The sequence below is a fragment of the Rhinolophus ferrumequinum genome, chromosome 21, assembly GCF_004115265.2.
Source record: "Rhinolophus ferrumequinum isolate MPI-CBG mRhiFer1 chromosome 21, mRhiFer1_v1.p, whole genome shotgun sequence".
In the NCBI taxonomy this organism is placed as follows: domain Eukaryota; kingdom Metazoa; phylum Chordata; class Mammalia; order Chiroptera; family Rhinolophidae; genus Rhinolophus; species Rhinolophus ferrumequinum.
Window position 1 is genome coordinate 7759267 of NC_046304.1, and position 13246 is coordinate 7772512.

The following is a 13246-nucleotide window of genomic DNA, read 5'->3' on the forward strand; positions in this document are numbered from 1 at the left end:
TGGGAAATCTTGTTTAGTTAGGCGAGGTTCCTGAAACCAACCACCTCAGGGTAGGTAATACGGTACTGCTAACAGGAACGCAAGGATGGAAGGAACATTTCTAAGGGCCCTTGTGATTACACTTAGGGCCCAGCTGGGTCATCCAGGATAACCTCTCCAGCTCAAGATTCTTAACTTAATTACACCTACAAGGTAACTCTTGCCATATGAAGTAAAAGTCACAGGTTCCAGATATTAGGGTGTGAATATTTTTTGGGGTGGAGGAGGCATTATTCAGCCTGCCATGTTGTTCTACCAAACAAGTGTACTTTTTATTTGGTCCAGAGAAATATTTGCACATATGCAACAAAGGTGTATGCACAAGGATATTCATATTGGAGAGACAAACTAATTAAATACTCAACAATAATTATTAAACAATTAATAAAGTACAATTATAACATGGAATACTAAGAAACATTAAATAAGTAAGGTTTTAATGTATGTAGAGGCATGAAATAATCTTGTTTCAGGAAGGAAAGTCAGTTGGCATTATCCATTTATATTTAAAATATGATGTATTTTATATGTGCATTTGTACAAATATAAATACACAGATAAGGAGTCCTCTCTTGGGAAAGCACTAGGGCTGGCGTAGAAAAGAGGGTCGCCATATATTATTCTATATATTTTATACTATTTGAATTATGTTTAACAATGAAGATGCCATTATATGCTATTTGTATAATAAAAAAAATTCCCTGTAAAAAGTGCAAAGCAACCAAATAGAAAATTTCAAGTAACTTCGTAGGGGAAAAAAAAAAAGCCATGAAATTGCAAGCAAAACTATTCCTCAAGTACGGCAGGAAAAGTTTTATTGGATTTATTTCAGTTTAGCTATAAAAGTGAAATGAAACTGCCGAAGCAGGTACTTAAAATGTGCAAAGACTCACGACCAAGCTCTGATGTATGTGTTCTTTATGCATTAATTAAAGATTCATTGTTAACTTTGAACATGAGAAAGTGGGGAAAGTGTCCTTAAATATCTGAGTCCTGTGTATGCAGAGGGTCTGAGGATACTCTGGGGGGTCCTTGGGCTCATGAAGCAATACTTCCCTGATTACATGTCATACGGTCTGAGCTATTCCACTTCATCAGATGGGGGTGGGGGTGGGGGCGAAATAAGTCCTGGGGATGTAACGTATAGCATGGTCACTATAGGTAACAATACTGTATTGCATGTTTGAACGTTGCTAAGGGAGCAGATCTTAAAGATTCTCATCACAAGAAAAAAAATTGTCACCGTGTGGTGAGATGTATGTTAGATGTATTGTGATGATCACTGCACAATATGTATACAAATATCGAATCAGGATGGGGCACGACTGAGACTAATATAATGTTACATGTCAATTCTATCTAAATTTTTAAAATGCTCTTTGACATCCATTAATGGGTGGCAACCTGTGGATGGTAAACACTGGTCCCCAGTTAAACTTGGCAGTGACGCCATGGTGCTGTGATGATCTTGCCCAGCCCACCTCTAGAGACTCATTTCCAAATCACGTCCCGGGGGCCACCATGCAGCCACGGCTCAGACACACCACACCCTTTCATGCATCCATGTCTTTGTAAACATCAGTCCTCCCTGAGATGGTTTTTTCTAGCTCCTCCTCCATCTTGTAAAATGGTCATCCTGCAGTCCTTGCTTCTGTGGGCTTTCTCTGCCCCAGTTCTCCCTGGCCAGGCAGTTAGATGCCTTTTGTGCTCTCAAGCCATGGAAGATGAACATGTTTTTCTTTTTGTTAATGTGATACATGCACAGAATTTATAAACTCTAATAGAACTACAAGGCTTAGGACAAAACGCATGCCCACTACACTCCAACTCCAGCTCTCCAGAAGCCACTACTTATAATGTCTTCCATCATTACTTCTACGTTTCACTCCTTATCAATAAAGAACATGCTTATGCTGCTACGTTTTTTTTTTCATTTCAGATCCTATCAAGTGACTTCCTATTGTAGAGTGTGAATATTTAGTTATTTTTACTGCCCGCCTTTCCCTCCTAATGGTTCATATGGTTACATAAATTTTTTAAGTTAACGTTCAGTATATACATGATTGTGATTATTGATATTGTTGACCTTATATTTTCATTCATGTGTACCTTACTTTTTTTTCTGAAGTTAATAACTACTTTTATTATTTGTTTGCTGATAAGGTAACTTTTAGGCGAACACCTGAAAGAAGAGGAGGGAACCCTCGGGATACTTGGGAGAAGAGCGTTACATGCAGAGTGAATTTCTCATTCAAAAGCCTTGGGGTGTGTCTGTGCTGGGAGTGTTTGAGACACAGCAAGAAGGTCAGCGTGGGTGGAGTGGAGTGACAAGAAAAGAGTAGTAACTGATGCAATAGAAGAGGCAGCTCAGGCAAAGTCGTGTAAGGCCTTATGGGCCACGGTGATGACTGTGCAATTTTATTTATTTATTTCAATTTTATTCTGAGAATAATGGGAAGCCAATGGAAGATTCTGAACAGAGGGGTGCTAGGGTCAAACTGTCATGTTTAAAAGGTCACTCAGATTGCTGTAATGGGCAAAGGCATTGTTGTAGCAAGGGTGTAAGCAGGGAGGCCAATTGAGAGGCTGTTGAAATGATCCGGGGAAGAGATGGTGGTGGCTTGGGCCAGAGTGGTAGCAGCAGAGGTGATAAAAAGCATTTTAATTCTAGATATATTCTGAAGGTAGAATTGATAGAATTTGCTAATAGATTGGATGGGAGTGTGAGATAAAGAGCCCGTTAATTCTTATTTGCCCCTTTCTACGTAACAGAGAAAAGAAATCGAGGGATCAAGAACTACAGTGACTTGTGCCAGGCTACACAGCTAATTAGAAGAAAGCACCTATCATATTACTTGGCACATAGTAGGTACTCATTAAAAATGAGTTTCACTTCCTTTGTGGCAGAGATACATTCAAATTCAGTGCTATTTCCAAAATCCTATCCTATCACTTCCATGAATCACATATCTATATGTGTATTTCTACCAGTAACCAATTGACTAACCAGCCAACAAATTCAGCAAAAGTATTTATGGGTGTTCACTTTGTTTCCAGTTTCATGGAAACAGAAGAGATAACTCTGGTTATAATGACATCAACAACAAACACTTACTGAGTGGCTGCCAGCTATAAGCTACTTTTCATACACTATCTCATTTAATCCTCAAAACAGCCTAATGGGGACTATATTACTATTACCTCCACTTTACAGATGAGGAACTGAAGGCTCAGAGAAGACAAGTCATTCCCAGAGCACACACCGTAAACAGTTCAGCCGTATCTGGCTTCAGCTCATCTTAGAACATAAAATCCCTGTGTCAAAAGATCTTACGAAATGATCAGTGAACACTACATGACGGCGCATAAATTTAAGTGGCCCATCCTTTGTGTTCTAAAAATCAGGAAAGGGAGAGATTAATCTAGAATATAAATTTGATTTTGAAATACGAGTAGCATGAGAGAAGGAGAGGGAATCCTAAATGATGGGGAAGGGAGGAGAGGAGTCCTATAGTCTAATCAAAAGCCTAGAGATTGAAATGGAAGATGGAGGGAATAGGGGGGTCAGAAAAAAGCCTGGCTTGGCTGTATTTCAAGGCTCCAGCTGAGAAGTGGTGGCCGTAACTGGGCTACACCTCCAGTTCCTGGTCTACCCACTGATACCCAAAAGTTACCAATGGAGAAATCCTGTTTTCTATTGATGTAGGGTAGCGAGCAACTGAAGGCCTTCTTAGGTCCGAGGGGCTGTTACTTTTAGGGAGCCCCTCCCCTACATCACACAAAAAGAATACTCCAACGAACTCGTATTTCACATTTCATACAATGCACACATCACTATACGTCACAGGATTTTACAGTGTACCCAGTTGGGTCTCAGATTTGCTGAGGCCCTAAGGCAACAGGTACTACCTTCCCAAAGGAGGCGTGACGTGGCTATGCAGAGCTAATGAGAGGAGGTTTCGAAAGACCAGTGATTTCACTCTTGAACCCTTCCTCTGCATTGAGGGTAGAAAAGAGTCAGGAATTTGGAGATTAAGGGAAAGTTTTTAGTGAGAACGGGTGGTTAGTCCCACTCATTCCGCCCTTAAGGGAAGATATGAGGCATCTGCCCCTTTCACGTCAAGTCTAGAGGGAGAGGCTTTAGGGAGACCACTAGGAGAGCACCACGGTGGCCTGGGGCCTAACTTACATACCCCAGAAATCTAGGGTGTGAGAAGAGGTGGCTAGCCTCCTGACGTTGTAACTAGGGACAATATGCTGCTCGGGGGGCGAACACCCTGCGAGCGTGTTTAGAGAAAGGAGGCACAGCTGTCCCTCTGGAACAGAGGCATTCTGCTTGCGTGGCACACCTGGCATAGGTTGTGTGAGACCGTGACCGCACAGCCCAGGTAAAGGGTCAAGTGAATTCCTGGACTCTCAGAAAACGGAAGAGAAAGCAACCTACAGGGGAAAGATTGCAGTGACGGGGGGAGGGTCTCCAATGAGCCTGTGCGAGCATCCCAGTGGAGAAAGGGTCCGCTTTTCAGTCCCTCTCTGATACCAGCTCCTGATAACACGGGTCTGCCTGCCTCTCTTTCTCTTTCTCCCTTTGCCCCCAGCCATGGTTATCCAAATGGGAAAGAGGCTTAACTGTGAGAAATGATGCAAGGAACTAGCTAACCACACCCTCTCCCCAACACATGGAACAAATTTGAAGAGAACCAAACTAAAATTGCCTTATGACTGTTCCTCAAAAGTCCTGCTTGTTTTACCAAATGGTTACGCGTATTAGTTGAATTTAGTTGACACACAGTTCCATTCAATGGCTGACAACCGAATACTTGCTAATTTTAGTTTGGTAGATTTTTTTCATATTTTGGAGACAACACCTTATTTTACTCTCATATCTGAAACCTTTTCCTAGGGCCTTAAAAGGTGCATAATGGGTAAAGGGGCCATGGGATACACAGGCAGTAGATCTCGGGGTTTGGATTCTGAAGATGAGTTCAGGTCTGGCCCTAATATTGAGGTCTGTGACTACAGGCAAGCGAGTCCTCCTCTCTGGGCCCCGGCTTTCCCATCTGTGAAGCGAGGAGGCTGGACCCGTTGGCCCTTCCTATCCCAACTGATTCTAAAGCTCTCATCTCATGGGTAGCTTGTGGAGCCTGACGTACAAGTCCGTTTAAACAACTGTTTGCTTAATGAATAAACTAGTGACAGCTGTATTCCACCCGAAGCCCTCCCAAGTTTGCCCTTCTATCTTTTTGGGACATCGGGGTACCGCGTTGTCTTTGGGTCAGAGGAGGCATCTGCTCCTCCCCGGAGGGACAGGGAAGCTCAGCAGACAGTCCTACCTTGTTGAGGGTGTTGAGAGCGGCCTGGGCTGCTGTGAGTGCTGGCTCTGCTTTCGCCAGGTCTTCCTCGCAGTCCCTCTGCTTCTGCGTCACCTCCAGCATGATGACAGCCACCTTCTCCTCCTCCTCGTCTGCCGTGGCTTTCTCTCGGCTCACCTTTTCAGTCTCTACTCCCACCACCTGAATCAGCTTATCGGCATCCTCGTTCTTCTGCTTCAGCTCCATTTCCTGGGTGGCCAGCTTGGCTTTCAGATCGTCCACCTGCAGCACAGAAGCAGCAGGCTTATCGGGAGCAGAGGGACTTCGGACATGGCCCCTGGGGACCCAACGCTGCAGAGCAGAGAAGGATGCGGCTCCTGATGCCAAGGTACGAAGCTAAGCTCTCAGCCGGGACCAAGCTCCCCGAGCTGGGAAAGGAAACGGACACCGGACTCCCTCTTCTCGCCCCTCTACAGTCAGTGTGTGAAGATTCTAAGCAACACATGCCCTTGCCTTTCTTTCTCCTTGGTGCCCACTGACTCGGGCTGCTTCTCACTGACATTGGTGCCTACGTCTTATAAAACTTCATGTGTCTAACGTAATACTTTGCACATAGTAGGCCCTTAATAAAAAGTAGTCGTTATGTAATTGAAATTGGCCATTGTGGGGTATACCAGGGAGTTAGCAAGTTGTAAAAAGTGAGTGCCTACTGTGCATCCTCAGAGACTGGGTATGTGAACGGACAGTGGCCAGGCCATATACAAACGTAGAACTCTGACGCACACCCTGCAGCAGCCTGCTCAGGAAACCAACCCATTACCTACAACAACCAGCTCAGGATGGCAGCCTGCTGTAGGGCAGACTTGTAGGAAATCAGCCTACCATCTAGGTAACAAGCCAGGAAGACAAACAATAAACTGTAACAACTGACCCAAGGTGGCCAGAACTTGATTAATAAATGACAACTTAATTTTTGTCTCTGCTTCCAACTCAGGACCAGCCAGAGAAAGACACACATGCACCCTTGATCACACAGGATGCCCCACTTCTAGTGAGCCCATCCACAGCTGCCCCAGGCCAGCAGCCTCCATCAGGGCACACCCAACGCCTTTCCTTTCTTCCCACTATAAAGCTCTCCTACTCCTTCTCCTGCCTTTTTGTCTCAGCCAAAACGCAAATGATGGTGGCTGACTCCCTGGAGAGTAAGCTCTAAATAAAGTGCCTTTGCTTGTTCGCCTTTGGTTGGTCTTTGTTTATGTCCACAATCCTTACAAGAAATAGATGACTGGGTTGAAGTGGGACAGCAAGCATCCCAATGGTCCAGACCTGCTGGGTTCCCCATCCAGCTTCCATATTCATGTGCCTGTGGAGGCAGTGATGAAGTAACGGGAATATCAGCACTTACCATGTTTCCCCGAAAATAAGACCTAGCTGGACCATCAGCTCTTATGCGTCTTTTGGAGAAAAAATTAATATAAGATCCGGTCTTATTTTACTATAATCTAAGACCTGGCTTTATATAATTAATATAATATAATATAATATAATATAATATAATATAATATAATATACTGGGCCTTACATTCATTTTTGCTCCAAAAGACCATTAGAGCTAATGGTCCAGCGAGGTCTTATTTTCAGGGAAACACGGTAGGAACTGTCTATTTCTCTGATCACCTAGAGAGAGAGGAATGGTTTTCTATGCATATTCGATTCAGTAGAGTGTGTGGTGGTTCTAATCCAGCAGCATCTGTATCACCTGGGTACTTGTTAGAAATGCAGATTCTCAGATTCTCTCCAGAGACTGAATCAGAAATCCTGGAGATGGGACCTGGCACTCTGTGTTTTAACAGGCATTCCGGGTGATTCTGGGGCTTGCTTAGGTTTGAGAATCACTGGCCCAGTGTTATGGCCCTTTCATATGCAAAGCGAAGACTCATCTATTTATTTCTGGAAAGGAATAAAGCCATTTGTATTTGCAATATAGCCCATACAGTTTATATTCCAGAATGACCTCTTGTCTCTCATTTTTCTGCAGTCTATTTCACACGACAAGCAAAGATTACTTCAGAGCTCCTGGAATACGTCAAACAGATTCAAATGCTTTATGATGCAAAATACATAAGGGGAAATATAAAATGGAGGCTTAGACGCTGCTGATAATTCCCTTTTCATGGCAGATCAAAAGAAAAGAAAAAGAACGCAGGAAAAAAAAAGAATGCTCTTTAATTTTGTGTATTCATAGAAACTGGAGACTTTGCATTAACCTCAAACGGAGGCCTGTTCCCTAGAATACATCTTATATCCCCAAGTTGGAAGGTTAATCCATTTTCATCTCCTGTTGTTCAGCTGCAGAGAGTTATTTCTACAAGGACAAAGATGCAATTGTAAATCAAAATGATTGAACCACATAATCACTCCAGTCAGCAAACACACCAGTAACTTTCTGTTCCTTTTTAAATCTTGGCAGATTTGAGAAAATTGAAGTGGTTTTTTTTTTTTCCCTTTGTTGTTGTAATTGTTTGTTTTGTTGATTGCAGATATGGTTTATGACCTCAGGCCCAAGGTAAATAATCACCTGCACTGTGAATGGGAACTTTATAGCTCTTAAGCTGTGACATGGAGTGACAGGAGGGTCCCGCCAGTCAGAATTAGGCTATTCCTCACATGCTACAGAGAAGGCGTAACTCAGGTTCATATCATGGCTCTTCTGCAACAGAACAGGACACTGAAATAGGTTACATAAATTTTTCTCTTCTCTTTTTCCCTTCAAGCCGTACTCTGGACCTCTTCTTACTTAGACACGCCCACACCGAGGTAGGGAGAGTGCCGCAAACACTTTCCCTCAGTCTTTGCCCCATGAATATCGGCCATGCATGGTAAGGGGGGGGATGGTGACTGACTGAGGTAATGACAAGATGGTGGAGGGAGACCCTCCCTTCTTCAAGGATCTGGTACATGATGCTACAAAGAGAGGCCAAGCTTCCCAGGACCTTCTCCCTATAGTTCCAGAAAGAGAGAACCCATGGTAATCAACAGCAAAAAAATACTCCACTGAGGGCTGGAGGCCTAGAGATATCCTCCTTCTTAACTCTGAGTTCATGTAGTTACCCAATATTTCCTGATATGAATTTGGACTTCAAGCAGGCTTTCTTCTTACACATAGATGTTGCCATCTATAGAAGATATTTGTTACGTTTACCTGCCTACTAAAAAGTTTTACCCTGTTCTGGTAATGTAGGTTGGTTTTCCTTTGGAGAACTCCACCTTCCCAGGTCCTTGTAGTTTGGGTGGGGTGGACTCCAGTGGTTGTCATTTGATGCTGGCTTGGCCCATGAGAGTATCTAAGTCACAGAGATTGGTTCAACTAGGGGCAAACCAATGACCTAAAGAGACCAGTTAGAGCCACTGACCGTTAATCCAGGAACTTGGCTGAAAATACTAGGAAAGAGGCACTCCTTTTTATACTGGGCACTCCTTTTTATACTGGGAACTCCTTTTTACACTGGGGTTGTAAGCAGACAGAATACAGGTCTGAGTTGTCAGAGCCACAGGGGTTGCCTGCCTGAGCAGGGACAGCTAGCGAGTATCTAGCAACAGCCCTGTCCAAATTAAGCTCCATCCCATGCTTTTCAGTTACTTGAATCAATTCATTTCTTTTTATTTTGTTTTGTTATTTTGCCTATTAGCTGGATTTTGGTTAGTTGCTATCAAAAGCATCCTGATAAATATATCATGTAATCTAAAAATTTTCTCTCTCCTTCTCTCCTTTCAATTCCCTCCCCCCTCCTGTCCCCTTCTGTCCATTCCTTCTTTTCATTTCCTTTTCTTGTTGCTAAATGAATTTGAGTTAGTTTTTTCTTTTTTTCCAACTGCAACTAAAAAAGTCCTGACAAATACATCTTATCAACTTCAGGTAAATTTGGTGGCCTGAGAATATTTGAAACCCTAAAATGAACTGAATTTAAAGCTTTCCAGATTGACAGACGTATGGATTAAATCCTATATGCAGTGGCCTGTAGGCCTTTTGTGAACATTTCTTCAATCTACCAGCCTACTTCTTCATGAATACACCTGAGTTAGATACAGAAGCAAGAACGACAGTGGGTTCTGAGGATACCAGTGAGAGATGAAGTGAGACCCAAGTCAGGGTTGGGTGCTCTGACTGTATCAAGAGAGAGAAAACAATTTACACCAACTGTGAAGACTTCAGCTGAAGATGAAGTAAAGATAGACGATGCCACCTACAGTCCCAGCAGGACCAGTCATCCATCATTAGAGCCAGTGGGAACCGGGGGACCCCACCATGATGTTTCATCTACTGCTTCCTGAAACCTGACACCACCACAGAGGTGAGGAGAAAAATACCCCTTCGAGGAAAACAGCCCAGAGTTAGAGTTAGTTCTCCAAAGACTGAGTAAATTTTTATCCTGAAGTGACCAACTCAGCCTGAAATGCAATATTAAGTGCTTTCTACTTTTAAATGAAAAAAAAAATGGCTCCAGAGCTAAATTATAATAAATTCAGTTATAGAAAAATAAAGTTACATTTATAACCACTGAGTCTAAGCATGAAATTATATATAGGGTTTATAAACTTTATTGTACAATTGTTCATTATTGTCATTATTACCATTATCATTACTACTTCCAATACTACAATTATTGGCTAAATAAATTTGGAGTCTGAGCCAGAGCTGTGAGATTCATTTAGTCTACTCTCACTAGATTATGAACGCCAAACATTGTCATAATTGAGTAGTATGATACTGATACAATATAATTCAAGTCATTATCCTTATACCAGATTATTATAAGGTACTTCAGTTCTTTCTACCAAAGGAACAATTACAGATGAAGGGGTTCTATCAGAGCTAGGAACCCTATATACCATTTTTACAAGAAGAATCATCATTGTAATTATCAGTAAGTGTGGACTGTACAGCATGTACACAGTATTGCCAAGACCCACCCTCCATCTCCACTCTGAGCTGGTAGGTGATTTAGAACTTGTTCATTGGTCTATTTGTCTATCCATCTATCACCTACCCATGTATCCATTTATGTATCCAATTACAGAATACCTAGTATGTGCCAATGAATCCTCGTTTCTGCCCTTGAAGGACTGTCAATGGTATAGCACACTATACACCAGAGAAGAAACATAATTCAAGGATGGAACCACAGAGAAGGGAAAGCTTAACTACTCAAGCTTAGAAAGGGCTTCTGGGCAGGGGGGTAACTAATTGTTGAGGTCTTGACAGTGACAAGCTGACAAGGTGGGGCACATGTAAAGACACGGAGATGTGAACTACCTGTGGAATGTTGAGAGAACAAGTAGTTGGTACTATTGGATTCCAGGGTACAATGTAATAGCAAAGAGGAAGAAAATGGTAGAGCAATAAGCGAGGACACAATTTTACAAGTTCTGGAAAAGATCAGAAAATCTGAACTATAATGTCTAAATCATTAAGACCTGCAATAGAGAATACTCAGATGTCTGGCTTGAGCAAAGACGATCCTAAGTGCAGAGTGGAGGTCGGTCCATAGCTATGCTGCCCAATGTGGTACCCACTAGCCACTTGTGGTTAATGAGCACTTAAAAAGTGGCTTGTCCCAACTGAGATGTGCTGCAAGTATCATCATACACACTAGTTTCTGAAGCCTTGTAGAAAAAAAAAAAGGAAAAGATTTCATTAATAACTTTTTACATTGATTACATGTTAAAAGGATAATATTCTGCATATGTTGGGTTAAATAAAACATATTATTAAACTATGTAATAAAATTATATTCAATTAAAATATGCTATTGAAATAAAACTCAGTTGGTTCATTTTCCTTTTTTGGATTCAGCTACTAGAAATTTTAAATTTTCATACATGACTTGCAGGATATTTGTACTGGATAGTGCTGGTCGAGAGTGCTGGCAGAATCCAGTCAGGGGGACCAAATAGAATGCTATTCACTAATTAATACATTTAGCCAGCAAAGATTCCATGAGCGCCCGCTCTGTCCAGGCACTTTTTAAGGCACTTGGGACACATCAGTGAATAAAAGAGACAAGGTTACCTGTCCCTATAGAACTTATATCTAACAGATGGAGATAGACAACAAAAAATAAACATGACAAATAAGTAAATTATGTAATATTTTAGACAGGGGTAAGTGCTATGGGGAAAAAGGCAAAGTGGAGCAGAATAAGGGGATCAGGAGTGGTATGGGGAGGTTACCATCTAAAATGGGGTCATCAGGGTAAGATTCATGGAGAAGGTGACATTTGAGTAAAGAATTAAAAGAGACGAGGGAGTGAGCCATGGGGATATTAGAGGAAAGCACATCTAGGGAATGGCTAATGCCAAGGCCTGGTATGTCTGAGGAGAGAGCAAAGGAGCAGTGTGGCAGGAGAGGAATGTCACACGGAGGGAGTAGCAGGAGATGAGGTCTGAGAAGTAACAGGGCAGGGCGGGGGAGGAGCTTTGGAAGCCACGGGAAGGGGGGAATTGAGGGCTATCGCTCTTTCTGGGGTTTGAGCAGAAAAGTGACATGATCCAATTTAGGTTTTAAATTCATCACTCTGGCTACTCAGTTGACGACAGAATACAGAGGGGCAAAAGTGGAAGCAGACAAATGAGTTGGAAGAGTATTGCTGCTTCCAGGTTAGACGGCAGGGGCTCAGCTTAGGGTTGTAGCCGTATAGGAGGTACAAAGTGTTGGAATTCTGGGCCTATCTGTGGTGAGAGCCAACAGTGAGCTTTTTTCTGGGTGAAAGTTGTGAGAGAAAGAGAGAAATGAGAAGAGTCAAGGATGACCGCAAGGATTTTGGCCTGATGGGTGATGCTAGAGGTTGTGGGTAAAGCAGGTTTGGGACGGGGGAGAGAGCTGAGAGTTTGATTTCTTGGAATAATCCAGGTAAGAAGTGTCTAAATCAAGACACTAAAAAGAGGAGAGGGCGGCTGGATGGCTCTCAGTTGGTTAGAGTGCAAACTCTTAACAACAAGTTTCAATTCCTGCATAGGATGGTGGGCTGCGCCCCCTGCAACTAAAGGTTGAAAACGGGATTTGGAGCTGAGCTGCGCCCTCCGCAACTAGACTGAAGGACAATGAATGACTTGGAGCTGATGGGGCGTGGAAAAACACACTAGTCCCCAACATTCCCCATTAAAAAAAAAGAAAAGAAAAAGAAAAAAGAGGTGACATTTAAAAAAACAAATAAACAATCAAACAAAAAACACCAGGGGATACATCAAGAGGGGTACATCTACGAGATATTTAGAAAAATTATAGAATTGTTAATGCTTAAAAGGGGGAAGCAACAGAAGGGGTGGAGTCAAAGTTAATGCCCTAGTTTCTGGTCTAGGTAACTGGGTAGGTAGAGTGTTATTCACTGAAGAAGGTGAAAAGAGAAGAAATCAAAACTGATGCCAAGACTTGGGAGGTCTCTCCACGAACTAGATGCAGGTAGAGCTGGATGCACCCAATGGTATAAGCAGGTTTCTCCTTGTTAAATATAGAGATCATCTAAAAAAGGAAAACAGACATTTATGCTTTCTTCATGGTCTGCTCAAAGACCCAGGGTCTGCCCAAAATAGATACTGGGTGCTGTTCCGTGAGATGTCAGAGCACCTTTCCCATTGCTTGCTCTCCAGCAAATATCCCCTACACAGACTGATCAGCAATTCGCAGAGGATCGTGGGTGGGAGGCAGAACAGGGGCTGGTGGAGACGCAGAATGTTCTGAGTGTACTGTAGGGGGGGGCAGACAGGAAGAAGAAAAGGTGGGAGACGCTAAAGAATCTGGTAGTAGTGCATTCTGGGATTCTTTTCTATGCTGTTTTCTACACATTCAGAGATTGAGAGAACCAGAAAGTGTTTGGGAGAGAAGATGCTTTGTTTCT

At 42.6% G+C, this 13246-nt stretch overlaps 1 protein-coding gene across 1 annotated transcript in view; it reads right to left on the minus strand.

The window, feature by feature from the left end:
* The window catches only part of DNAH9 (dynein axonemal heavy chain 9), a 311767-nt gene that overhangs the window by 84103 nt on the left and 214418 nt on the right, over positions 1–13246 (minus strand). Inside the window, exon 49 of the mRNA XM_033089991.1 lies at positions 5373–5633. Coding sequence (XP_032945882.1) covers positions 5373–5633 — 261 coding nt within the window. The remainder of the gene's footprint in view (positions 1–5372; positions 5634–13246) is intronic.